At 37.5% G+C, this 27,851-nt stretch overlaps 1 protein-coding gene across 1 annotated transcript; it reads left to right on the forward strand.

Moving 5' to 3' along the window:
* Positions 1-1,454: 1,454 nt before the first annotated feature.
* Positions 1,455-27,599, forward strand: LOC107868429 (phosphatidylinositol 4-kinase alpha 1-like). The gene is given in 27 exon segments (XM_016715115.2): positions 1,455-2,484; positions 2,878-3,219; positions 3,311-3,457; positions 3,704-3,868; positions 3,993-4,151; positions 4,252-4,379; positions 4,458-4,767; positions 5,226-5,394; positions 5,536-5,562; positions 5,565-5,752; positions 5,998-6,156; positions 6,255-6,437; positions 12,693-13,187; positions 13,310-13,669; positions 14,390-14,604; positions 14,844-15,039; positions 15,211-15,344; positions 15,438-15,588; positions 18,321-18,587; positions 18,993-19,070; positions 19,187-19,231; positions 19,717-19,889; positions 20,027-20,222; positions 22,428-22,568; positions 25,818-26,026; positions 26,791-26,952; positions 27,177-27,599. Coding segments are annotated over 27 exon segments (5,925 nt in total). The 5' UTR covers positions 1,455-1,617; the 3' UTR covers positions 27,436-27,599.
* The last annotated feature ends 252 nt before the right edge of the window (positions 27,600-27,851 follow it).

Raw genomic sequence — 27,851 nt, forward strand, 5'->3', positions numbered from 1 at the left:
AAATAAAAAAATAATCATCGATTTGGTTTTTGTAGGTTTAGTTCAGTTTGGTTCGATTTTTTCAGTTTATAACTTTAGCTAATGATAAAAGTTGAAAATTTAAAAAACAAATCCAATCTAACATATGAGATGTCAACCGAGTGTGGTATATCAACCTTGAAACTATGATGTCAACTGAGTGTTATACTTCGGCAAAGCCATGACAACACCATATGAACACTTCTAAGAAAATATTAAAAAACAATATTTAACAAAATGATATTATAAACCCCCCAAAAGGTCAACACATAAACTTCTTGCTCAACAAGGTTTAAAAAAAAAGTTAAAATTAGTGATTGTCTATAGTCTAATGAATCTCAACTGTAAAATTCAATATACAACAAGATATTATTTTCAATATTAGTATCAGTTGACATTCAAAATGAGAAATTCATTTAGAATCTCATAAGGTACTGTCAATTGGATGAAGACATATGACTGAATGTGTTACGACTAAAGTTAAATCATGATTAAAATATAAAATGTGACAAATATTTAGATTGTATTTATGAATAATATATAAATAATTATAATAAATATATATATATATATATATATATATATATCGGTTCGATTTGGTTATTTTGTCGGTTATTTTAGAGTAAAACCAAACCAACCCAAACCAAACCAAATTAGTATCGTTTTTTTAAAATTTAAAACCAAACCAAACCAAACCTAACCAAATATTGGTTTTTTTAATCGGTTTGATTTGGATCGTGGTTTGGTTTGTTTAAAAACTAAACCGTGAACATCCCTACCCAAGATCGAACCCTCGAACTCTAGTTAAGGGTGGAGCAACCCCATCCATTGCACCACAACCCATGTTGGTGTAATCGTAGTTATTCACTCTTCGTTTTCGCCATCATCTTCACAATTTATAAAAAATTCTCCCGACTAATTTTTGCCCAAATAGTTGCAAAGCGAATTTAGAAAAATATAAATGTTTTTAAATTACTCCATTAATCAAAAAATAGAGAAAAAAATATTTATTAGTGGAAAATAAAAAGATTTTTCTTTTTCCCCTTTTTAATTTATCAATGACTGACAGGGAAAGTAAAAAATACTTGGCACGTTTTAATTGGATTTTAAAATCCAAGTGGAGTTAATAACTCAAATAATCATTCAACTTTAAACTTTTATCTCAGAAAGTCACTCAACGTTACTCAATTTTGATTTTTACTTAGAAAATTACTCAACTTTCACATTTTTACTCAGAAAGTTACTTAATTTTTATATTTTTAGTTAGAAAGTCACTCAACTTTCATATTTTTACTCAGAAAGTCACTCAATTGAATGATTTTTTGAGTATAAATCAAAATTGAATGAGTTTCTAAAATAAAAGTGAAAGAGTAACTTTCTGAAATAAAAATAGAAAATTGAGTCAATATGTTTGTAACACGCGCCTAACATTTTTTTTCAACCATGCAAAAAGTGCTGCCAAAAATGGCAAACTTCGTAGCTGGTTTAGGTGCTTACGCTGTCTATGTGTTTTGGCCATTTTCAGTAGTTCTTTCTTCCCCTTTAACAAAACTTGGTAGTACGTTTCATTGTTTCTGATTATTCATTCGATAAAGTAAAATGGAGTCAATAATGGAGCTGGTTGATGTAATAGCGGAAAATCCAACTATATTCGCCGATAAATTAGTATGGATATGCAGCAGATGTCCTGCTGAACAACCCAGTAGGGTTTCAAGGTATCAGCTCTATGCAGTACTAGCTGTTGCTCCATTTCTGTCTAAATGCCCTAACCATTCAAATGAACTACTGCCGAGATCGGTACTACTTGCTTTCTATCGTTCAATTCGTTCATCTTTCGACGTACAATTTTGGCCGCAATCTTTTTCAATCAACTCGATCGGTTCCTTTTTCGATGATTTCTTCGAGTATATTTGTAGAGCTTGTGAATTGTGTTCGGAATTTTCTGCCGACGTAGCTGAGGTTACATTCGGTATTGTGACTTCAGCTACTACAACTAGAAGTGATGTAAATAATGAGGGTTTGGGGATTTCGAAGGCAGTTTTGAGGGCAATGTGTTGTAGTTTTCCTCTTCTTTGTCCCTCCTATGCTAACGAATTGGTTTCGCATCTGGTTGAGCAGCATGAGATGTTAGTTTATATGGGAGTTAGCAATGTAGTTTTATTAGGCGGAAGTAGTAGTGGGTGTAATGATGGAGGAGGAGATGCAGAAAAACGAGCTATTGGCTCTTTGAGCAATGTAGTTTTAGTAGGCGGAAGTAGTAGTGGGTGTCAGGACGGAGGAGAAGATGCAGAAAAACGAGCTATTGGCTCATTCAAAGAGGAGCCTGTGGATAGCGTTGAGAAACGAGAAATGACACTGAAATTGATATTAAGTGTCCTGGATAAAGTCTCCGTTGATACCAATCTATTCGAAAGTGTTCGTTTTATTGTAGGGCAACATCTTCAGTCAATGGTAGCATTCTTAAAGGTAAGGAATTACGATATTGATGTTTATTAACGTAAAATATTTATGGTACTTTTGCTCTTCGGAGCAGAAGGGGAGCCTTGGAGTAACTGGTAAAGTTGCTTCCATGTGACCAGGAGGTCACGGGTTCAAGCCTTGGAAACAGTCTCTGGCAGAAATGCAAGCTAAGACTGCGTATGATACACCCTTGTGGTGGGGCCCTTCCTTGGACACCGCATATAGCGGTAGCTTTAGTGCACCGGGCTGCCCTTTTTGCTCTTCGGAGCAGAAGTCGTATGCTACTAAAAAGCGTGGTTTGGTTGCAGCTCATTCTCTTAAATGTATGGTATTTTGCTCTTTAGAAGCAAATATGTAAACATAGTAAAGTGGTGGTCTAATTACTTGGTTTGCTGGCAGATAAGGAAGTGTGACTGGTTGGAAAAAGTGGAGTCACTGAAAGTTAAGATCAATGCCATGCTTGCTGCTTATCAAACAACAGCCAGGTTGCAGATTAAAGTGCTTGCATCCCTTGATTTGAATGGAAAATCATCAGTAAGATTGATGCATGAGGCTCTTCATTTTTTCATAGAGGCTGCAGAGGCATGTCTATTCTCGATGTGGTGGAAGTTGAGAGCATGCGAAGAGCTTTTCAGCTCCTTGCTTTCTGGGATTTTCCATGCTGTTGTTGCCCATGACAGTCAGATGCTTGGCTTTCTACTCAAGCGGATTAAGCCTCTTGTGCTGGAGACATGTGCTCAGGTAAGATTTTCGATGTATTAGGTTACAATTGATGGTTTAAACTAGATGGAGGATCTACCATAACTTATTGATTTGGGTTTTTTCACTGCAGGAAGAAACTTTGGGCAACCAAGGGGCCTTGTTCGAAAGCGTGTTGAAGACAATTCGTGAGATAATTAAGTTTGGATTGGACAAAGATCTGTCTCCTATATATTGTTTTATTAAAAGCATTATCAAATGGACTCATTATGAGGAAGAGGTTTGTTTTATCTTGCCATTTACTGGTAGTTTGAACAACTCGCACACATTAATCATAACAGGTTAATTGGTCTTTCATGTGAAGTATTTCATGTTCTCTTGTTCCTTGTAAGATTTTATAGCCACCGAAGAGGCTCTTGTATATTTGTTTAGTTTCAAGGGGGCATATTGCTTAATTCTTTAGTTTTTCTTTGTTCTTCTCCTTTTTGTTGACATTATCTGCAAATGCCTATATTGCCCAGTAAAGAAGGAGAAGCAGGCAGCGCCATCCTTACAGTTGAATGCTATAAGGTTACTAGCGGATCTTGAAGTTTCAATTAAGATGCCTGAAGCTGTGGATATGATATTGCCTTTCTTCATTGAAAGTTTAGAGTTCAGTGATGCATCAGTACCAGGCTTATTGAGACGCCAAGTATGAAACTCTCTATTCACGGCTAATTGTAGTCTACTTGTATCTCTGCTTCATTTACTCTGTGACCTTACCTAATTGAATCACTTTCTGAGTCTTTCTACCTATTCTTGTTGAGCTCCTACAGCTCCTTGATGCTGTTGCTCGCATGGCTAGTTTAGGTTTTAAGAAGTCCTACTGTGAAGCTGTTGTTCTGATGACAAGGAGTTACCTAAGTAAGCTTTCTGCTGTTGTCTCGGCTGAAACTGATACCACAGCTTTGAAGGCCACAATAGAACGTCTTGAGGTGCACTCATGGTGCCTTGTCTAAGAATCATAATGTTTCTTTTAATTATCCCTGAGATTCTCTTATTGGCCCACTACTCACATGTTCAATCACATTCTAGACACTTCCTGCAGGCTTTCTTCTGATTGCCAGAGACTTGACTACTCCTAAGTTGCGCACAGACTATCGTCATCGTTTGCTATCCCTGTGCACCCATGTGGGCTTGGCTGCAGTGTCTAAAAGTGGAAAGTAGGTCTTGCTTATATTTGCTGAAAATGCGCTTTACTGACTGTTTCTGAAGAAACTCAGCGACAATGTATTTTGCAGGAGTGGAGCAGATTTTCTTGGACCTCTCCTTCCTGCTGTGGCTGAGATATGTTCAGATTCTGATCCTACTGTGAATGTTGAACCTTCACTTTTGAAATTGTTTAGAAATTTGTGGTTCTATGTTGCTCTATTTGGGTTAGCTCCTCCATTAAATAATCATCATCAGGGCGTGACAAAGTTAGTATCAACTACTCTAAACAGCATTGGCAGAACGGGGGCGATTGAACTTCAAGCAGTGAGTGGTCCATATATGTGGAGTGCTGATTGGTTCTCCGCTGTCCAACGTATTTCTCAAGGAACCCCACCTCTTGTAAGTTGGTTCTGATGTTCGACCTCTTAGCAATATTTGCATTGCCTTACTGCATAGATCACCTCTCCGGAATTTGGTGACATAACACGTTTTAGACTTGTTTGTTTTTGGTTGTGTTGATCTAATGGCATTTTTACTTTTAAATCGAGATAAGGATATAACATCTCTGAAGATACATTTTAACCACATGGTGATTTTACTGTTCAGTTATCAGTAGGCAGTGAATGGAGGTCAAAATTGGAGAAAGAAAGTGTACTAAAATTACTAAATGTGTTATTCTTGCTTCTGGTTCAACAGATTATGGTTTATCCTACTCGTAATGACAAAATGATGACTACAAATAGGCCCATCAATGTATTTTCATCTTAAATCATGCATTCTTTCTCTTTTCATGAAATGATGTCATTGTTTAACTCAGTATTTGATATGATGAAGGTCTGCGACATGTTGTTTAACAGGTTGTGACCTCTGAGAAGTGGCTTGAAAATGAGTTCGAGCTTAATGCCCTTCATAACCCAGGTAGTTGTCATGGTAGTGGCAATGAGAAAGCTGCCATTAGCCAAAGAACTGCACTTTCTGCTGCTTTAGGAGAGTGTATCGAAGTTTCAGCAATGAACACATTTTCTGGTTTGTTGATTTTTTTTTGGGTGGTTCAGTTTGAGAAGGAAATCAAGTTCTAGACTTCAATTATTTTGCAATATTCTTTAGATACATGTGATGATTGAGATGATTCAGGCCTCACAAATGCTTCTTTTTTGGCCTTTACAGCTGTCAAGTCAACTTATCTCCTTGCGGTAATGTTTTAGAGGTAACACGGTTTAGTAGCAACGGCGGTATCCTCAGTGTGGACCCTAGTTCAACAACTTCTAGAAGTGCCTTCAGTTGTGTCTTTGAATACTTGAAAAGTCCTGGTCTCCCGCTGGTCGTCTTCCAGTGCTTGACAGCGATCGTTCACAGGGCCTTTGGAACAGCAGTAGCATGGCTGGTACTTTTAACTCTGCTAGGCTCGTCTTACTGTTATGGACATAGTTCGTCACAGTTTGAAATCAACAACGTTTGATATTAGGCTATCTTTTTTAGTTATCTTTTATTAATATAAAAGCTAATGGAGGTCATAATTTGTTAAACATAGATAAGCTGCTGATATTCTTCTTTGTTCCCTTTCCATTTCTTGTCCTTTTTAATTTTTTTTTGACATAAAGGTCATATAATCCTTGTAACTTGCTGCAGGAGGATCGGATGTCTGAGATTGGAATGGAAGCAGAATATAGGGAATTTACGTTATCCACCCATGCCAGGTTTCTTGTACAGAATTTGTCTCAAAGGGATGAGCATATACGAGATATCTCAGTTAACTTATTGAATCAATTAAGGGATCGCTTTCCTCAGGTGGCTTTTCATTGCTGCTTGTACTGAATGTCAACTTTGTCACCTTTACCTTTTGCCATTTCTCAATGCTAACGTTTGAATAAGTTACTGGCTTGCAGATTATGTGGAATTCTTCTTGTCTAGATTCATTGTTATTCTCAGTGCACAATGATCCACCTTCATCTGTAGTCGATGATCCTGCTTGTGTTGCTACTATTCGCTCTTTGTACCAAAGGACTCTTCGCGAATGGATAATTGTTTCACTTTCACAGGCTCCTTGTACTAGTCAGGGTCTTCTTCAGGTTTGTTATTCCATCAGTTTCAAGTTTCACGACAATGGTGCGTAACTCTTTTTCTTTCGTGTTACATGTGGTGAGTATGTTCATTTAACTATGATCGTTCCCTTGTGCAAATCCTCTTGCTAAGGGATGGATGCACTTTGCTTAAGAGTGCAAAATGAATATTTAGGTTCTCTCTCTATGATACATTAGGGCAGAAGGCTAGGGCCAGTTTGGGTCGCTAGTGTAGGGCATTACGTGGTGGGGGTATTATTCTTGTTATGATATCTTGTTTCATGCTTTATTACGAATCTGTTTACTTTTCTCTAATTACTATTACTTGTGGGTGTTGTATTTATGTTATGCCATCTTGTTCCATGCTTTATTATGAATTTGTTTATTATTTCGTGTCTCGAGCCGGGGGTCTATCGGAAACAACCTTTCTACTTCTTTAGAGATAGAGGTATGGACTGCGTACATCTTACCCTCCCCAGACCTCACTATGTGGGAATACACTGGGTTTGTTGTTATTGTTGTTGTCTCTCTATGATACATCCAGAGGAAATAGATCACTTTGAACGATTTTGAGCCTATGCGTGTGATCACGCCTATGAAGCATGCGAATGAAGAAAATTGGCTGCAACCACCAATTAAAAAACACCACGTGTAATTAAATTTGACAATTATTTTAAAAACCCTTCTTTTCTTTTTAAAAATTCGATTTCCCCAAACCTCCATTGTTATAGCCATTGGAGCTTGATTTCAAAAAAGGTCACTCTTTCTCAATCCCTTCTCAACAAAATCAACCTTAAAAGATAAGATTTTTCCATTTATGCTCTAATTTTTTCTTACTTCCCAGTCATTGAAGCTTTAATTTCGTCTTAATTTTCTTAAAATTTTTGAAATCAAGTTATATTTTATGATTAGGTTTTGAGGAAAAAATTCAAGCAATGTCAAATTTGTAATTTAGCTGCATGGTTTCAAAAAAAAGTCGCTCTATCAGCCTTAAAAGAAAAGATTTTTCCATTTATGTTCTAATTTTTTCTTACTTTTCAGTCATTGAAGCTTTAATTTCGCCTTAATTTGCTTAAAATTTTTGAAATCAAATTCTATTTTCTGATTAGGTTTTGAGGGAAAAAATTCAAGCGCTGTCAAATTTGTAATTTAGCTACACTATACGCTCGATCTCCCCTTTCAAAGTACATTTCAATCGACAAGAAAAAGAAAGAGTAAAATGAGAGAAAAGATAGAGCAAAATCAAAGAAGAAAAGAAATATTAGATTAGGGGGGGGGGGGCTGATGGGTCTCGGGTTGGGTTAGGGTTAAACCCGACCTTTATTAAATATTTATTTTAAAGAATTAGTTGAAAAAGAAATTGTCCAACACGCGCCTTTTTTATGATGCAAGGTTGATGAGAAAATCGTTCAAAATGGTCTGTTACAAGGGTTTGTACAAGTTTTGTGGTGTAATAGGTCGCTCGCAGAGTTTAAGTGTCTTTTTGCAATTTCCAGACAAATTCAGTGGTCATTTTATGTCTTTATGTAGCAATGATGCAGATGCTCAGATGGATCTGTAGGTGCACTCGAAGATATATGATTAGGATGAAGATATACGGTGCATGGTGGAAGTGCCCCGTTCAAACTAAGATGAGGGAAGCAAGGCTAAGATGGTTCGGACATGTGAAGAGAATGCGCACGAATGCGCCAGTGCGAGTTGTGAGAAGTAGAGGTAAGTCAAAAAGAAAGGTGATTAGACATGACATTCCACAACTCCAACTTACTAGTACATGACCCTAGGTAGGAATGTGTGGAGGTCGATGATTAGGCTAGAAGGTTGGTAGGTAGTAGAGTGTTGTCACACTGTTTCTTTTTCTTCTATGCGTATTACTATCTGTTGATTCATTTGATTTGTATCTTGGTTTTTGGCTGCCATATTTTCTTGCTGACATGCTTCAAATTCTTTTATTCTCTATCGAGCTGAGGTCAATTGAAAACAATCTATTTTAGCCCACAAAGGTAGGGGTAAGGTCTGTGTACATCCTATACTCTCCAAGCTTCACTTGTGGGATTACACTAGATATGTTGTCGTATTAATATTTTATCAGCTTTATTCCCCTTTTGCGATCCTATTTCATATTTTCAATTGGTGCATGCACTTCAAGTGCTTCAAGGCACTAAAGCAAGGCGAGATGAAAAAATCTTCTGCTTTAGCAAAAGAAGCGTGATTTTTTCTTTTTAATAACCGTGGTGTTCGGCCAACTTGCACGCACCTCGATTAAATCCACCGGATACTTGCCACCTCCTGCCAGCAATAGGTACCAGGTAAAGCGAGAAGCTTTGCTTGTTAAGAATTCATCACCATCTTAATTAATGTTGATATTTTATGAAGAATCTAGAATAGCCAAAGAGTTGTAGAGCAGTGGGAGCAGCACTTTAGAATGAGAATTCAAATTCTGGAGTGATTCTAGAAAAAAGGAGCTAGGAATATTCTTGAAGAGAGTAGTAAATATCTTCCACTTGATCCTTCCATCACCACCTATAAATAGAGGTGGTTCATTTGAGTTGTATGCTCGCTCAAATAAGTTGTGCTCACAAAAGGAGTGTGGGCTTAAGACAAGACTATGTGCTCAAGTAAAGAGTGTTGCTGAAGCAAACATCAATTGAGTGATCAAGTGAGAAATAAGAGAGAGCAACAAAAGGAGTTGCTGGAGTGTGTGTCAGAATTGTAAGTGAGCAAGCAATTGTGCCTGCTAAATATTCAATCAGTGTTATTATAGAACCCAACAATTCTAAACAAGTGGTATCATAGCCTAGTGGATAAGGAGCGAGGTAGCAATTCAAAGGAGCTACAAGTTATGACACACCGATTAATGATGGATTTTGCAAGCACTCCAAGCAATTTTATTTGCTTGCCTAAATCTCTCCGGTATCCATTGCCTTCAGGTTGGGTTTCACAGTTACCTTTCCCTTCTCCAACATCGTACCGAAACCTCAGTTACTGTGTTCACCCACCTCCTTCTTTCAGAACCTCGCCAGAGCTTCAAAGCAGATCTGTAAGGAAAAAATCCGGTCACTTTCACTGATTTCTATGTATGAAGGGGTTTTTTCCCTTGGCCCTTTTTACTCGAAGTCGAGTCCATCTCTGGTGGTTTTCCAGTTGCTTCTCTTCCTCCGTCTCTATTCAACCTCCAATTGTTTTTCTATTTGTTTCATCACTTTGTCATTCCAGAGCTGAAGGGGGAGCTCTAGAATTCTAACCCAAAACGAGTCGAAACTAGATTGTTCAGGAAAGGTTCCAGGCGTAGGTGACCACCACTCTAACAACTAATGGTGGTTCTGTCTCTTCAATCTCCCAATTGGATATGCTCTGCATCTCTTCTTGATGGGAAATCATACAAGAGCTGGTTTCCATTCATGTCATAAATCTGTAAGTCGTGGATGCCTCTCCATGTTTGTTGAGCCCATCGCCTGACTCCATCGCGAGTGGGGATTTCATCACACTGATGAAATCAGCCTACCAGACATCTGTTCATGGGGCCTTTGTCATTGCCGGAGAAAGTCGCTATCGAGTGTTTCTGGACTTCCATGTTGCTGTCTTCACTTGAGATCCAATTATTTTCTTCTATTGCATCCTTGCAACTCTCCTCTCCCCTGAGTCTCAAAGTACTAGTCCCTTTTTACACCATTCAATTCCTCTAGATAATAAAATTGTGGATTTTGAGGTGAGCCGGCCCCACCCTTCATTGATTGCATTTTCTGGTAAAATGATAACAAATCTAGTGTCTCCATTAACTGCATAACAACAACATCATACCCAGTGTATTCCCACAAAAATGGGTTCCGGGGAGGGTAAAGTGTACACAGTTCATACCATTACCTCAGATGAAGTAGAGAGGCTATTTCAATAGACCCTCGTCTCAGGACAAATAACAGTGTAACAAACATAAAAACAAAACAAAATGTGATAACACACCACCAGATAATAAAAGAAACGAGACACCCACAGAGTAAATACTATAAACTATCTATTTGAAATCACGTATTTTGAGGTGAGTCGGCTCCACCCTTCATTGAAGGGGAGCCTTGGAGTAACTGGTAAAGTTGCTGCCATGTGATCAGGAGGTCACGGGTTCAAGCCTTGGAAACAGCCTCTGGCAGAAATGCAAGGTAAGGCTGCTTACGATACACCCTTGTGGTGGGGCTCTTCCCCGGGCACTGCGCATAGCGGTAGCTTTAGTGCACCGGGCTGCCCCTTTTTTTTATCTATTCGAAATCACAAACATCAGCAAAAACCACGAACAAGAAACTATAACACACACATAACACTACGACCACAAGCACAACTACAAACAAAACACTCCTTTCAACTAGTAAGGACGCACTCCTACCCACTAACCTTCCACCCTAACACGTGTCGTTCTTCACAGCTTCCTATCAAGGGTCATGTGTTTCGTGAGCTGTAACAACTCTATATCATGTTTAATCACCTCCCTCCAATATTTCTTTAGCCTACTTCTACCCCGAGTGAAACCATCTATAGCCAACCTCTCACACCTCCGTTCTGGGGCATCCGTGCACCTCGTCAGATGCTCGAAGCATCTCAACCTCACTTCCGCATCTTGTCTTCCACCGGAGCTACTCTTATCTTCTCTCGAATAATCTCTTTCTAATCCTATCTCTCCTAGAAAGTCCACACATCCATCTCAACATCCTCATCTCTACCACCTTCAACTTTTGGATGTGGGAGTTCATGGCTAGCCAACACTCCTCGCCATACAACATAGCCGGTCGGACTGCCACTCTGTAGAACTTGCCTTTAGCTTAGGTGACACCTTCTTATCGCACAAGACTCCTTAAGAGAGCCTCCAATTCAACCATCCAGCTCTGCACCAAAATGGTGCATGACATCCTCGTCAATTTTTCCATTCTCCTGAATCATAGACCAAAGATACTTGAAACTATCCGAATAGCCTGGGAATCCAACTTCACTATCACGTCAGCCCCATGCATCAAATCACTGAACTTGCACTCTAATGACAAATAATCTACCATATTTAGTTGAATTTTAAAGAGCAAAAAATATTGGTAGATATGTCTCTGCATCTCCAAGATTTAAAAGGTTAGCCCTTATTGTCTGATGCTTCCTTTGAAGGGGAGCCTTGGAGTAAACTGGTAAAGTTGCTGCCATATGACCAGGAGGTCACGGGTTCAAGTCTTGGAAACAGCCTCTGGCAAAAATGCAAGGTAAGGCTGCGTACAATACACCCTTGTGGTGTGGCCCTTCCCCGGACACCGCACATAGCTGTAGCTTTAGTGCACCGGGCTTCCCTTTTTTGTTTGTTGCTTCCTTTAACCTTCTGCACAACCACACAAGTGCACCCTGCTCAGCCTCATTCTTCTCATGTAGAGCCTAGCACTCTCCACCCATTCGTACCACATCCCTGTGAGATCATAGGATTTTCCCCCTAATGTGAAATAGATCCTGCTCTCCATGGCACTTGGCACCGGTATAAAGAAGGAAGGGTGGAAGGATTTTCCAGTGAATTCTTCACTGGAATGGGGACCCAAGGGCCAGGAGGTCTTTTAGGTGGAAGTCTTGGGAAAAGTGCCTAGGTTTTTCTAACTGATCGTCGATATCTTACATTCCAGAATTTTAAGAATTTGTTCATAGATCCAACAAAATATAATTTGGTAGCAACAAACTTCTTGGTGACCAATGAGTCAACAGACTAGAACTTGACACAATCTGAAGCTTTTCCTGTGTACTATGCTCACTTTATCTTTTTCTGTTATCTGTTTTTTTTCTTCTCTCTTGAGCCGGGGGTCTATCGGAAACAGCCTCTCTACTCCTTCGGGGGTAGTGGTATGGACTGCGTACATTTTACCCTCCCCAGACCCCACTATGTGGGAATATACTGGGTTTGTTGTTGTTGTTGTTGTTGTTGTTTTTTTCTTCTCTGTTTTGTTATACTTTCTTAATCTTTTCCTGTTTGCTGTAGCTTACAGATATTCAATTTATTCTTTTGTTTGTGCTTGTAGTGAAAATCTGTAGCTTTTTTATTCTAGTTCTAGTGTCTATTATTTACTTTAAAATTTTAAAATTGAACGATTTTGCTTAATATGTTGTTTCTGTTGAGTTCTTGGTTATTTATCTTTGCAAATTTAATATTTTTTTTAATTTTTGTATTAAACTGCGCTTAGATGAAAAAAAACGTGCGCTTTGCTTCTTGCTTCGTGCTTTTTAAAACACTGAGATAATCTCTCTCTCTCTTTGCTTCAGGAAAAGCTGTATAAAACAAACACTGGGAAAAAATCACAGCCTACTGCACAAGTTGTTTCTCTCTTATCTGAGATAAAAATTGGTATTGGTAAAAATGATTATTGGACTGGAACAAGACCAGCAAATATTCCTGCTGTTATGGCTGCAGCAGCTGCAGCATCTGGAGCAACATTAAAATTGACAGATTCCTTTACTTTAGAGGTGCTCAGTACTGGTATGATCGGTGCAACTGTGAAGTGTATGCATGCTGGAGAAATTGCTGGAGTGAGAAGGTTATATTACAGAATTGGTAGCCTTGATCACCCAGCTTCGGGTCCTGGTGACATGGTGGAACATTTGCGGCCAGAAACTGAGTCATTTACTGAGGTTTTACTTGCAAAGTTTGTCCGAATGCTCCAGAAATTTGTTAATGAAGCAGAAAAAGGGGGAGAAGTAGATAAGTCATCATTCCGTGAAACGTGTTCTCAAGCGACTGCTTTGCTCCTCTCTGATATGGTATAAACAAGTTCTGATTCTAGCAGTCTCTGCTTTCTTAGGCTGGGATTATAATTTTTGTTGTTGGTCCCTCCAATTTTATTTTTCACTTTACATGTTACTGAATTCGCTGCTGTCAACAGGCCTCAGATCCTAAATCAAATGCAGAAAGCTTTTCTCAACTTTTATCTCTTCTTTGCTGGTGCCCAGCTTATATATTGACACCCGATGCCATGGATACTGGTGTATTTATTTGGACGTGGTTGGTCTCAGCTGCTCCTCAATTGTGTTCTTTGGTACTTGCTGAGCTTGTTGATGCATGGTTGTGGACAGTCGACACAAAACGAGGTCTTTTTGCATCTCAAATTAGGTGTTGTGGACCTGTGGCTATGTTAAAACCTCACCTGGTACCCGGGGAGCCAGAAGCACCGCCTGAAAAGGATCCTGTTGAACAAATAATGGCGCACAGACTATGGCTTGGGTTCTTTATTGATCGTTTTGAGGTGATTATCAATGTTTCAATGCTTTCACTCCCCTAGTTGTTCCCAAAGAACCAATGCGGTAATCAAGCAGATACTGTTTTTTTGTCCACCCAAGGTGGTTAGGTTAGGGACGACTTAGATGTACAATTTGATCTATTAGTTATTAAATTTGATTGGATAAATGTGTCAGTATGGTCTTTTCCTCCTTTTAAAATACTTGCGTAGTAGAGTTTTCGGGTTAAACTATATGGGATTTTTCGCGGTGATACCAGTTTTGTTATATTTGTGTCTTAGCTGTTCTGTCTCTAACTTTTTATGTCACTTACTACTGTCTGATGAGTATCTGGTTAGCTGAATACTTTTTGTTTTTGGATTAGTCGAAATATGGTGGTACTGCAGTAGAACTAGTACAGTTGCTACTACCTTGATCACAGTTGAGATGATGATGTTTTCGATTCCTTTCAAGCTTTTCATGTATTCGTCTTGGCCTCTTGAGATACTCCTTTCAGGGGGTCATTCATTAGCTGTATAATGAACATGGTTTAAACCTTTTGTTGACAAAAAATTGCGATAAACATTTTTATGAAATCACTGCCTTTTAAGTCGTCTTAATAATGTTGCTAAAAGTTTTCAACTTCTCTCCTTTCTCATACCTAATCATCATTTCAGCCTTTTGATTCTCTCTACTGTATTTAAGGCGTTATTGTAATTTATTTTTCTTTTGAAAACTTGTCTTTGCAGGTTGTTCAGCATGATAGTTTTCCACAGCTTCTACTTTTAGGGCGATTGTTGCAACAAACTACCAAGCAACATTGGAACTTTTCTTCCCACCCAGCTGCTACTGGCACTTTTTTCACCTTCATGCTTCTTGGACTGAAATTTTGCTCGTGCAAGTCATGGGGTAATTTGCAAAACCTCAGGGCTGGGCTTCAGCTTCTTGAAGACAGAATATATAGGTAAAGACTAGCCTGTTTGCCTTCATTGTCAATACAAGCATAGTAACAAGTAGTGAAGGTCCTTGCTCATCATCTCTGACCAATAATAGCTTGCTAGTTGACATTAAGCTGCACACAAGCATTTCACTACTTGTTTATGGTAGCCATCTCGAAGGATTAATTATGTTTCATTAGCCCTTTTTTTTGGGACTGCGCTGAGATGCTAATGCATAAACATTTTGGGTGATGTTCATTTGTAGGGCTTCGTTTTGGTGGTTTGCTCACCAACCTGAGTGGTATGACTTGAATAAGAACTTTGCCTTGAGTGAGGCGCAGTCTGTTTCAATGTTTGTCTACCATCTTTTGAATGAGCAATTAGATACTCCCCAACTTGATCCTAGTCTTACAAATGAGAGGCTGTCGGCACTTGAAATAGGAGCTCTTTGAATGATGTGGGTCAGATAATCATTAACGAGATGCTCAAAATTTGGTTCTTACATTATTTCAGAAACTTGTTGTTCCGAAAATATCCTCAAGTTTTGTCGCAGGAACAGTTTCTTTTATTTACTGCAAAACAATTTTGTTGTGGTTCTTGTGCTAGTCTTTTGAACTTAATGATGCTCGCAGAAAGATCAATATCATCCTGTTTGGGGTAAAATGGGGAGCTATGCTGTTGGGAGGGAGAAGCGGAAACAGTTGCTTCTGATGTTATGCCAACATGAAGCTGACAGACTAGATGTCTGGGCAAAACCTACTGCCAGGTAATGCACAATAATTGCTGATTTTCTTAGTCCCTGTTTAAATTCTCCTCTTAATGTGGATGCCATTATTGTTATCAATTCTTCCAATATCAGGGAAAGCACTTCACGTCTTAAAATCAGCTCTGTGAAATGGATCGATTTAGCTCGAACTGCCTTTTCTTTGGATCCTCGATTAGCTTTGTGTGTGGCTGCTAGGTTTCCTACAAATAATCATCTGAAGGCCGAAGTAGAACAGTTGGTGCAAGTATGTCTCTCTGTCCCAGTTTTCATACCCTCCAGTTTTTTTATCAAAGTCTGAATGGATGTGCCTGAATGATGAACATTTATATTTTTTAAAAAAAGTGAGAACTTGAAACAGAAATGTCATGAGTTGACTTTAGGATGACGCAGGTGTCTTCGTTTGTCTATATTCTTGAAACATTTATGTGAAAACATCTAAAAATAAGGGCCTCTGTGAATCATACTACAAGCAGTTTCCCAAGTAACTTTTTTTTTTTTTTGAGGAAAAGGTAACTGTATATTCACAAAATTTCATCCTCCAAACAATGATGAAAATGAGCACTTACATCCCTTAGGGCAAAAACTAGAAAGCCACAGGGAGTAGTGTATGGAGCTTTACAAGTTCCCTATAAAATCGACAAAAAGTTCTATATCTCCCACCATATCCTGTTTACACCAAAAATATTGAAGACTAAGGCAATTAATTCTGATCTTTTGAATATTGTTGCTTTTATCTTCAAAGCATCTTGCATTTCTCTCCTTCCACAATGTCCACCAGATGCTTGCAGGAATCGATTCCCACCAGTCCTCTTCTTACTCTCTTCTTCGAATCTCATTCCAGCTGTCCATCATACGAAGTTTTGGGAACCACCCAACTCACTCCAAGTATACACAAGAACATGTTCCACAGATTTGCAGCTGTTTTACAGTGCAACAACAGATGACTATTTATTTCAGCATTCTGGTCACATAAAAAAACATCTTTAGCAAATCTGTCTACCTCTTCTCTGGAGTACTTCATGAGTCAAACAAGCTTTCCTGCAAACTAACCGTACAAAACAAGAAACTTCAAGGGGGGACTTTGGCTTTCAAGATCAGCTTCCAAGGCCAGTTCCTAATCTGTAGTTGACCAGTATTCCTCCTCCAATAGCATGACTTCACAGTGAAATCACCCTTGCGGTGAAGTTTCCACACTGGTCTGTCTGGTGTATTGGTAATTCCATTGAAATCATTTATCAGCATAAGCAAACTTGCAACTCTTTGAACCTCCCAATCATTTAAGGCCTTTCTTTGAGTGATGTTTATGTTTTCGGATAGATAGTGTGCAACAATATCTTGTGGTTGTATTGTTTCTTGAAGTAGCTAGCAATGTTAGTTTATTTTATGTACTGTATTAGCTTATATGATTTTATATTGCTGTGTTTGTTACAATGTTATCTTCCCTGAGCCAGGGGTCTATCGGAAACAACCTCTCTACTTCACTTGGGTTAGTGGTATGCTCTGCGTACACTTTACCCTTCCCAGACCCCACTATGTGGGAATACACCGGGTATGTTGTTGTTGAATTTCAGATCGAAGAAAGCTTCAACCCAAAAATGGTTGATCCTTCAAAATCTCTCCAATCAACACCAAATCTCGGATCTAGGCTCAAATAATACTAGAGAACACGATTCTAGCACTAGAAACTCAAGAAAACACAAAAGTCAAAAACTCAAATTTTCAAAAATACTCAAAAACGTTTTTACTCTATTTTTTTAATAACAAATCCAAAGACTAGAATCGTTGGAACTTTCCTAAGCTCGTCTCCGATACCAAATGATACGAATCAAAATACGAAAACAGATACGAAGTACTGAAATTGAAAGATAATAAAAAAAGGATAAATAGATACACACAAGAAGAGGAAAAGTAATCAAATTAAAGATATATTAAACCAATGATCCTCAAATGATACCCTACAACAAGCACCTAATTCCTACGAAGACCTCGAGTGAAATTAATCCACTCGCAACCAACGTTTCACAAAGTTCAACAAACCTCCCAACAAGCTCAAAAGCACCCGCAAGTGTATCTTTCATCAAAAATTATCTAAAAACAAGAAAAGGAAAATCCTAGTTATTTATAGCCATGAATTATTCATTACAAAATGGGCCTAAAAGTGACCGTAAGTGGTCAAACCCAATGTTTAAAAGGGTGATGCCCATCCCTGCACCGATTTGTCATCCCCCTGCGCCAGTTGGTCATCTTGCATTGCGAAATGTCCTCCTCCATCGCCAATCTCATCATTTGGATCACAAAACTTCTTTTCGTCTCTAAAGAATCTCCAATTACCTTGAATGAGGATCTTTGGGGTAATCCCGCTTGTATCAAAGTTGTTATGTTTTTTGTGCTGCTTGCTGTTTCTCTGTATCACTTGCTCATGTTTGTTTAACTGTAATCTGATTCATTGAATTTTGTTTGGAGCAGTTTCCCTCATCATTATGCTAATTGTCTTGGCAAATGTAGCTTTTCTGGTTCTGGTAAACAAATTTAGTCCTAGAAAAGGCATTTAGTTAGAAACAAGGACTTCTCATCTATGTTGCTTGGACATTCTGAAATGTTGCGACACTCCTGCCGGATCTACTTATGGTGGATCCAACACACACCCAATAGCATTTTTGAAGAGTCCGGGCAACATAGATTCTGATACGAGGATGTGTCTGCTCAGAAATCATAATGCTTTATTGAGAAGAAAGTTGAATTTTTCTTGTCTTGCATGGAAGAAAATAGATACACAGCTCCTGCCGTATCATCATTTCTCTGAGTTAGCCTGTTTTACAATCTTATTAGTCGTCCTTTGTCCAAAACCTTGACCTGATCTTGTTATTGAAATTCCTTTTATAGCTCTCATTTTGTGAAACAAATCCTTTTTATTTTTGTTTTTTCCTTTCTTGAATTTTTGTATTTGGAAATGATATCATTTTTTTTAAATCACAGTTGCATATATTGGAGATGCGTCACATACCTGAAGCGCTGCCATACTTAGTCACGCCTAAAGCCATTGATGAAAATTCAACACATTTACAACAATTCCCACACTGGGCAGCTTGTTCAATTACACAGGCGCTGGAGTTCCTCACACTAGCATACAAGGGTCATCCATGTGTCATGGCTTATGTTCTAAGAGTGTTGGAGTCTTACCCTCCTCAAACCGTAACCTTCTTCATGCCTCAATTGGTTCAGTCCCTGAGATATGATGACGATGTATGTTTTTTTGGACTTTGTGATATGAACTTGTTCTTTTCTTTTTATCATCTGACTAGCAAAAAAGAGATGTATTCCTAGGCGTTATTCTGTTCAATGCGTTTATATACTCTTACACCTTGGATTTATCATTCCTGTCAGTACCCATGAGTATTATTTTTCTTTCATCAACAACCATTTTTATGGGTTGAATAAATACAAGTGAATGATTCTGTTTGTACACGTAGGCAAAACTGAATAGAATTAAATAGTAGATGTCACAATGGCTTTTCATCTCAAAGTAGTTCCTTAATACCTTCCTTGTTTCTCAATTGGCCATCTGTTGTCTGCATCGATGGCAAGATATAATCATCTTCCATATAATACATCTCATTGACCCTAATCATGTGATTATAACTCATGCAGAAATTGGTAGAAGAATACTTGCTTAGAGCTGCTCAAAGGAGTGACATATTTGCCCATATTCTAATATGGAATCTGCAGGTTATAAGCTTTTGTTTTGGCTATCCTTGTAGTATAAAAATACATCTGTTCCCTCTTGCTTGGTGAATATAGGTTTGGTTCTTTATTATATCCACTAACTTGAAAAGCACTTGCAGAGTGAAAATTGTGAGCTGGAGTCGGGGAAACATTCTTCTGCTAAGGTAGATAATTTCAAGGTCCCTAATTTCAACCGATACCTCTCGCTATTAAAGCATCTAATGCACCTTTTTCCTCTTTTCATAATCACGCTTTGCACAAACTCTATGTCGAGGAGATTTTGTTTGGAAGCTGCGAATTTCTGAATATGGATAAAAGCTATTGACCAATACAACTGTAATACCTCCAAACCAATTTGACTTTCGAGGGTGGGGGGCATTTTTCTTCTCACGACTATCCTGTCTTGGTTTTTTCCCAATAGGATTGTTGCATGGTCATCCTTATCTGTAAGGAGATCCTTTTTTATCAGTTACGGAGATCCATTTGGCTGTTGGCTATGATTCACTTTCACTACAAAATTTGTGCTTCTTGTAGCTGTCCACCTCATAAATTCTTGCACATTCTTACCCAGTATTGAAATAGTTTTTATCCTCTTATTCTTTATGATTTTCCCACTTGTAACTGTCGATATCTGTGCTTTTATCTTCAGAATATTGCATTTTTGGCCCAACTTCCTCTTGTGAGGCAACGAATAATTGACAGCTTCAATGCAAAAGCTCGTGATTTGTTTCAGAGAGAATTTGATTTCTTTGACAAGGTCACATCTATATCTGGTGCTCTCTATCCACTTTCCAAGGAGGAGCGAAGAGCTGGCATTCGTAGGTAAAATAAAATATGCACCAGGATTTAATAATGTACAGTTGTTTTATTTGTCAACAAAATTTTTCGTATTTGTTTCAGTGCTAAAGCTGTTGGATATTTATTTGTCTTGAAACAAGTTCCATATTTTGATTGCCTAGGGAGTTGGAGAAAATTGAGATGCAAGGAGATGATCTCTATCTACCTACTGCTTCTAATAAAATCTTGAAAGGAATTCAGGTTGATAGTGGAATTCCCTTGCAATCAGCTGCCAAAGTTCCTATTATGATCACATTTAATGTGGCAGATTGAGATGGGGATAGAAATGACATAAAACCCCAAGCCTGTATATTCAAGGTAATAATGGGGAATATAACTGTATTTTGATTCAGCCGTTTAGATTATTAGATATTCTCATTCCAAATGAAAGAAAATCTGCCTACGGTCTCACATTCCTGACAACTTTCCCACCAGATCGTTATGTTTAGCAGTTAGTATATGTAAATTAAGAAGTATCTTCGTCTTCTTAATATCTTCTTTTCATTTCATTCCTTTTGATGATTGACTGACGCATTAGAAGTAACCGAAACTGATTAGTAAATACTGGATAGAATAGTTACTCTATTTTGAGTGGAATGTTCAGTTTGACTTTTTAATTGTATAGAACTTAGACAGGTGATTTCTTATCTTCTTGAAAAAAAACTCAAGACAGGTTATAATCTCTTCAGCTCATTTGGACGTAAGAATAGGATTCGGGTGAAAAGGATGAATTTTTAAGGGTAGTTGGAAACTGTGTGATTATATTTGGTATTCGGATAGGTGATGGGCTTAGGCATGTTAGAGGCGTCAAAGATGGACTTGCTTATTAGTATGGGTGATGGACTTAGGCATGTTGGAGGCTTAAAAGATGAAAACAGGGGCTATTTTCAGGCATGGAAAATGAGTAGCGAGAATTTAAAACTAATGTTGGTTCTCCTCCTCTTACTAAATCTGTGAAAAAAATCTTATAGATCTGAAAGGTGCTTGTGGACCTTGATTTTGTGCATTTTTTGAATTGAAAAATTGGAAATATCAGTGGTTCAGAAGGGTTTTGGGAAAGTATAGGTTGTGTGGTTGAGGGAGGAAGCTACACAAGAGATAACCATATGGTACGGTGAGTTTAGGAAGGAAGATGAAACAGAAAGAGAAATAGGTAACTTCTAGGAGCACTCTTAGATCCATAACATAAGATAGGAACTTCACATAGAATCCAAATGAAGCACAATTTGATGAGTAGAAGCATATATGATATTTATGAACTCCAAAACCTAAAAAGGATTCTATAAAACAATCCGAAATTTAATTCTACTACCAATTCTGATGGACTAAGGCAATTTATGGAATATGTTATCTTCCAGAAATATTTGCTTGCTCTTGCATTCACGGTGTACTAAACTAAGGTGCTGTCTAGTGTCTTCCATACTGTCAAATATAGTGTATAGCAAATCCTGAAATAAAAACTGCAACTCTGAGAGATGAAAAAGTAAACATGCAAATACTAAATTAGGTCTCAATACAGTTTGGAAGGAAATAGAGAGAAGCATGCTCCAAAATCTTAACATTATTAAAATTACGTTTCCTCTGAGGGTTCTGGGGATTGCATCAACATACGATTAGACGTTTGCATAAGGCGAAAGCCGAATGGCCTTTGTATTTACAACTGTCTATAATTTTCTGATCATATGAAAAGTGGGCTGCTTCAATTTTGCTGTTATGTGTTCATTCTACTTTAGAAAAGCAGACAATTTTTAAAGGAGTAAAGGCCGAAAAAGAAGTGAGAGTAGTAATATATAGAGTGGTAATATATATATTTACTATCACTGAAGTCTAGACTTTAGATAATACGATAATCTGCTGATGTTTATTACAAAGTATTGGGGTAAATCTAATAGAACCTTTGTATATATGGTAATAAATTTAAAACTGAGTAAGACATCCCATTTTAGGGAAGTCAAATATGGTTTTGGAACATTGCAAATGGGAATAATGACATTTGACTTTACCAGAGGAGTTGAAAAGCTGTTGTATACATCAGTTTTATGGAATAGAATGTAGATGTTATATCATTAATTGCTTTCAGTTTTGAGCTCAGTAAGTAGGTGAACTTGACATGGGTTCAATTATGCAATTAATAAGCTTTCCCTAACTTATTATGTCCTAATTAACACATCTGTTGTTAAGCACTAATAGTTTCCTAAAAAATGTGTGCATCATCTCATCTGAAATTTTAAAACTCTCCATCCGAAGACACTTGTATGTATTATTATGTAGGTTCCAGAACACTTCTTCACGTGTCCATCTGATTTTTGTCTTGTACCAAATTCATAAAAGATATTTGTGACTATTGGATTGAAAACTCAAAACCAGGATTTATGTCTGATCTGATATCTATGTGAAATTGTACCCATCTCATCCAAGAACTTAAGTTAGATGGGTGGAACTTTTAGTTATTAGTATGGTAATGAATCATATTCTTGTTTGTGCTGCTTTACGTGTGGCTAAATGTTGTTTTCTTTGGCATAGGTTGGGGATGATTGTCGGCAAGATGTTCTTGCTTTACAAGTCATTTCACTTTTGAAAGATATCTTTGAAGCTGTTAGGCTTAATCTTTATTTATATCCATATGGAGTTCTCCCAACTGGCCCAGAAAGAGGAATAATTGAGGTGAATCCTTTTATGATATCTGCATCTGGTCTCATGTGTGCATGCCTTTCTCAATGAAGTTTTCATTTGTGAAATATCTGGAATCTGATAATTTATCCCAAGGCAAAAAGTTGGAAATTGATATGAACTGAAACAGATTACGAAGGAGAAAAAAGACATCATGATAAAAAACCAATAAAAAGAAAAGAAAAAAAAACATATGAAAAGAAAACAAGCTATAGATGAGCAAATATGTTTTACCAAATCAGGTGGGTTAGCTATATCCCACTATTTCTGTATAATTAACCATTTTATTATTGTCATCAGATTGTAAATAGTCCTTTGAGGGATCTCAACATGGAATGTCCTGGTCACAGAATTTATAGAAAGAATTGAGGCAAACTCGGAAACTCTGGGACATTTAAGAACAGATTAAATGAGGAGAATAAGAAAATTAATCAAGCTCTTCCCATGCATGGGATGTTGCTCCTCTTAGCACTTTGTGGACCTTATGGAGGGAGAACTATGAGAGGTTATGATGGAATAACGAAGGATTTTATATAGTCAGATATCTATATCACTCTTTTATAACAACACCTCACTACAAAAAGCCAATATTTTCTCGGAACCCATTTTTTTTGTTATATTTTACATCTATTACAGTTTTTACCTATAACAACAAATCCATCTTTTTAATACTACGCTCGTTGTAAAATACCTCTCTATATCAACTTTTTTTGGGGTAATATAATTTTTTTTTTTGACTAGCACCACATCAGTAAAAATTAGGTTGCTTAAGCCTTGAATTGTATACATTATTTTTTAGTGTTTAATATAATTATTAACCATCTTTAAAGAAATAAAACCTCTATTGTTACCTTCTTAATATATAAATGAGAAAATCTTTGGTTCAACAAAAAACATTGGTGTAGAGACTTTAACCAAATATTTTGATACTTAAATACTCTATTTATGACAGAATATTATATGAATATATATTTCCATTATTAAAAGTAGGTCAGTGGAAACAACCTCTTGTAGAAATGTGGGGTAAGGCTGCATACAATAAACCTTTGTGGTTCGACTCTTTCCAAGCTCCGCCTACCCACCCACACACCCATGCCTTTTTTTTTTCTAAAAATGTGATGAAGGTTAACAGCATTAAAGTTCCTACGTCCATAACTTCTTAAATTTAGTTAGTGAAATATGCATATCTTGAGATTTAAAATTTAAATAATTTTGTATAACATTAAACAAATGAAAAATTGATTTATGCATCTTTTTTGACTGTAACAACCAAATAAAATTTAAATGTCAAATTTTGTTATAGGTATATAATAGCCAATCGCTATAATCAGCCAAAAGTTCTCCGAACAAACAAGGAATTTTAGAGGTTTACTTTAGAAATAGCATCTTATTCCTTATTTCTTCTTGGTGCATTCACTAAGGACCAATGTGTGTAGAAGATTAGGTATCATTCGTAGAATAGAGAAGGTGCCTATTGTTGTAAGGTTTTCTATGTATAGGTGTACTTCTTGTATACGCACAAGTTTTGCTGTTCAGTTGATAAAATTTTGTTACTTTTTTCGGAAAAAGAGGAAAGGTTATCTGACTTTTATTTAGTAGAGTGATGGATAGAACTTTTGTGCATTACTGTACTAGGGTGCTAGAGGGGAATGGTTGAAAACTTAATGTTGCAAGCATTCACAAATCACAACCATTTAGTTAAGAAGCTATCTAGTGTCCCCAAATTATAGAAGTAGCTTACGGAAAGCATGTATGTTGAAATGAAAAACAAAAAGATCACTGATAATTAGATATGTCTGATTTCTATGTCTAGATAGCAAGGTTTGGCGGTCGAAGATTAGTAGGTAGCCGAGTATTGTAGCACTTTTTGTGGGAGAGTCAGGGGGCTAGTCTTCTCTTCTACTTAACCCTATTAGAACTATTATTATTTAGTACTTACATAGTACCTTTTACTTTGTTTTATTTGTTTGTTACTTGTTGGTTCATTTGGTAGAGTTCGTCTTTCCACCTTGTTGCCACATTTTTGCTTAGCCTGTTTTGGTAATGCGTTCTTCAATTGTAAGTATTTCCTGTTGCTTCATTTTCTCTGTTATTTTGTTGTCGTTATTTTCCTTTCTATCTTGATTTGTCTACACTTCTTTTGAGTCGACGGTCTATTGGAAACAATCTCTACACCTTACAAATGTGGGGGAAAGGTCTGCGTACAATCTACCCTTCCCCAACCTCACTTGTAGGATTACATTGGGTATGTTGTTGTAGATTTGTGAGTTAGAGGTATAAATTTGCTGTTGTCTCACTTTAGATGAAACATAGAAATGCTCTAGGTTTCAGTATTTTACAGATAAGCCAGCAATCAACTACGAGTCATTACAAATCAATTGGGGCTAGCTAAATTAGTAGACTTGAGTAGATGAAGGGTTCTTTAAATCTTACACTTATCTCTACTGCGTCTCCATGCACTAGCATACAAGTCGGTAACCAGACCGAAAAGACATAATAACACCGGACCTAACTGAAGTGTATAGACACTAATAGCCTGTTTGGCCAAGCTTAGTTTTTCCCATAAGTGTTTGTTTTAAAAGTGAAGTGCTTTCCGAAAGGAGAAAATAAGTGCTCTTGGGGAGTAGCAGAAGCTTTTTTTCTGAAGCCAAAAAAGAAGCTTTTCCCGAAAAGCACTTTTGAGAAAAATACACTTAAAACCTATGTTGCTCGGACTCTTCAAAAATGTCATCTGGTGAATGTCAAGATCCTTCAAAAATACTTTGGAGAGTCCGTGCAAGTTAGCTTAAAACCACTTTTAAGAAGTTTGGTCAAACACTAATTGTTGCTCAAAAGCACTTCAGCTAATTTCAAATTGATTTCGGAGATTGTAGAACTTTTAAGAAATCTTACGTTTCTTTTTAGTATCTTCAATCATATCACATATTGGACCGATGCATATTGATGTCAACACAGGAAATTGCCAAGCCTCTTAGTTATTGTCTATTTGTGCTACTTGCACCGTCTTTCGAACTGTAAAACACGTAAGAAAGATGACTGTATCCTATGGTTGTGAATCAGTGAGTATTATGTGGACTTATTGCTATTTTCTAAGTTGCTTGGACTCTTCAAAAATGTTGCCGCACCCACGTCGGATCCTCCAAAAATGCACTATTTTTGAAGGATCCTACACGCCCCGATGACATTTTTGAAGAGTTCAAGCAACATAGGCTATATTTACCTCTAAAATCTTCTCATGTGCAGGTTGTATCCAACTCACGGAGCAGAAGTCAGATGGGCGAGACAACTGGTGGTGGTCTATATGAAATTTTCCAACAGGACTATGGGCCTGTTGGCTCTCCCAGTTTTGAAGCTGCTCGTGAGAACTTTATCATAAGCAGTGCAGGTTATGCAGTTGCCAGCATGTTGCTTCGACCTAAAGATAGACATAATGGGAACCTTCTGATTGACAGGTAAGCCAGTCCCTTTGTCTTCTATTGCTAAGTTTCCTAGCACCAATGCCTTGTGGTGACATTACAGATTATCTAAGTCAAATTTGGTGTTACTATGATACAGAAACCTTATAAACTATTGTCATGGTTGAAGTTTTAACTTGTGTTAAAACAGTGCATTGACCAAGGGGAGACCACCTGCCGTTTCATGTGTTTGGAAATGTTATTTTCTTTAAACTTCCCTCTTGACCATGCCTTCCTGCTTATATGCCAATGATGTTTGACTTGTAATAAAGTGGGCTTATTTTTTCAGAGTACGACAGTATACCTTATATAAAGGGTCGGATTAAGAAATGTAGATGGGAAGTCAAAATTCGTGTTCATGAGACAAGCTCAACTAGCCTTGTACTCTATCTATCTAATTTGCTAATGGCTTAGTTATTCGAGCTCATGGTGGACTGTACTGTTTTTTTAACACTATAGATGGTGTTTCTAGATCTGTTTGATTATCGAATAAACCCATGTCAAATGAGTCCTTGACAAACCAAGAACCAAATAAGAAGAATTAACTTCACTTGGTGACCGTGCCTTTCTTTTTTCAAAATGCTGTTTCCCAATGTGTGTGGGGAGTTTCTGTGGAGGAGTTTATGAAAATGCACATAAATATTTTGGACACCAAAGAAATGAATGCATTATTCTGGAATGATAGGTATCTTTTAAAGCATATCAATGTTGGTTGGGATAATATTGATTCATCTTCTGATGAAGGCCTTTCCTTTTTACAGTGCTGGTAGGCTTGTCCATATTGATTTTGGTTTTATCCTGGAAATTTCTCCTGGTAGAAATATGCGATTTGAAAGTGCTCACTTTAAGCTGAGCCATGAGATGACACAATTAATTGATCCATCTGGAGAAATGAAAAGTGAAACATGGCACCAGTTTGTAAGGTCAGTGATCTCGTGCACCATCTTGTTATGTATGAGTTTCTTTTTTCTTATGCAAGGTTGAACTGGTTGTTCTAAGCCGGGGGTCTATCGGAAACAGCCTCTCTACTTCTTCGGAGGTAGTGTTATGGTCTGCGTACACTCTACCCTCCCCAGACCACACTTTGTGGGGGAATACACTGTGTATGTTGTTGTTGAAGGTGTGAATCTGGTTGTTGTGTTTCCAGCTTGTGTGTCAAGGGTTACCTTGCTGCACGTTGCCACATGGATGGGATAATTAGTACAGTTTCGATGATGCTACATAGCGGATTGCCTTGCTTTAGCAGGGGTGACCCCATAGGAAATCTTCGCAAGAGATTTCATCCCGAGATGAGTGAACGTGAAGCCGCCAATTACATGATTCATCCATGTAGTGATGCGTACAACAAGTGGACGACTACTGGATACGATTTGATTCAATACATGCAGCAGGGTATCGAAAAATGAGACTTGACTGCTAAAAACTGTATTCTGTGAACCCCATTCCAAAGGCTGGCTCCGCCCCTGAGCAGATATGCAAATCTGTAGCCGCTAATATATGGAAAAGGAAATGTATATTATCACATTGGAGAAGCATAAGTATATCCCATGCCAAATCCAGCTTGCCAGTGTTATCTATTGCTATTTCTCCACAATTGATTAACTTACACTACGTACTACATAAAAAATATTATGAATTATAATAGTTAACAATTTAAAATATCTAAAAATATATTAAAAGTATATATGATTGATTATCTAAATTCTTTTTGTGTTGCATAAATTGAGACATGTTATCTGAAAAAACAGTAATATAGACCCATCGAATTTTGCTTTTCACATTCTTTACTAATTTATACGCTTGAAGAGTTTAATTTTGATTG

The sequence above is a fragment of the Capsicum annuum genome, chromosome 4 (assembly GCF_002878395.1).
Source record: "Capsicum annuum cultivar UCD-10X-F1 chromosome 4, UCD10Xv1.1, whole genome shotgun sequence".
In the NCBI taxonomy this organism is placed as follows: Eukaryota; Viridiplantae; Streptophyta; class Magnoliopsida; order Solanales; family Solanaceae; genus Capsicum; species Capsicum annuum.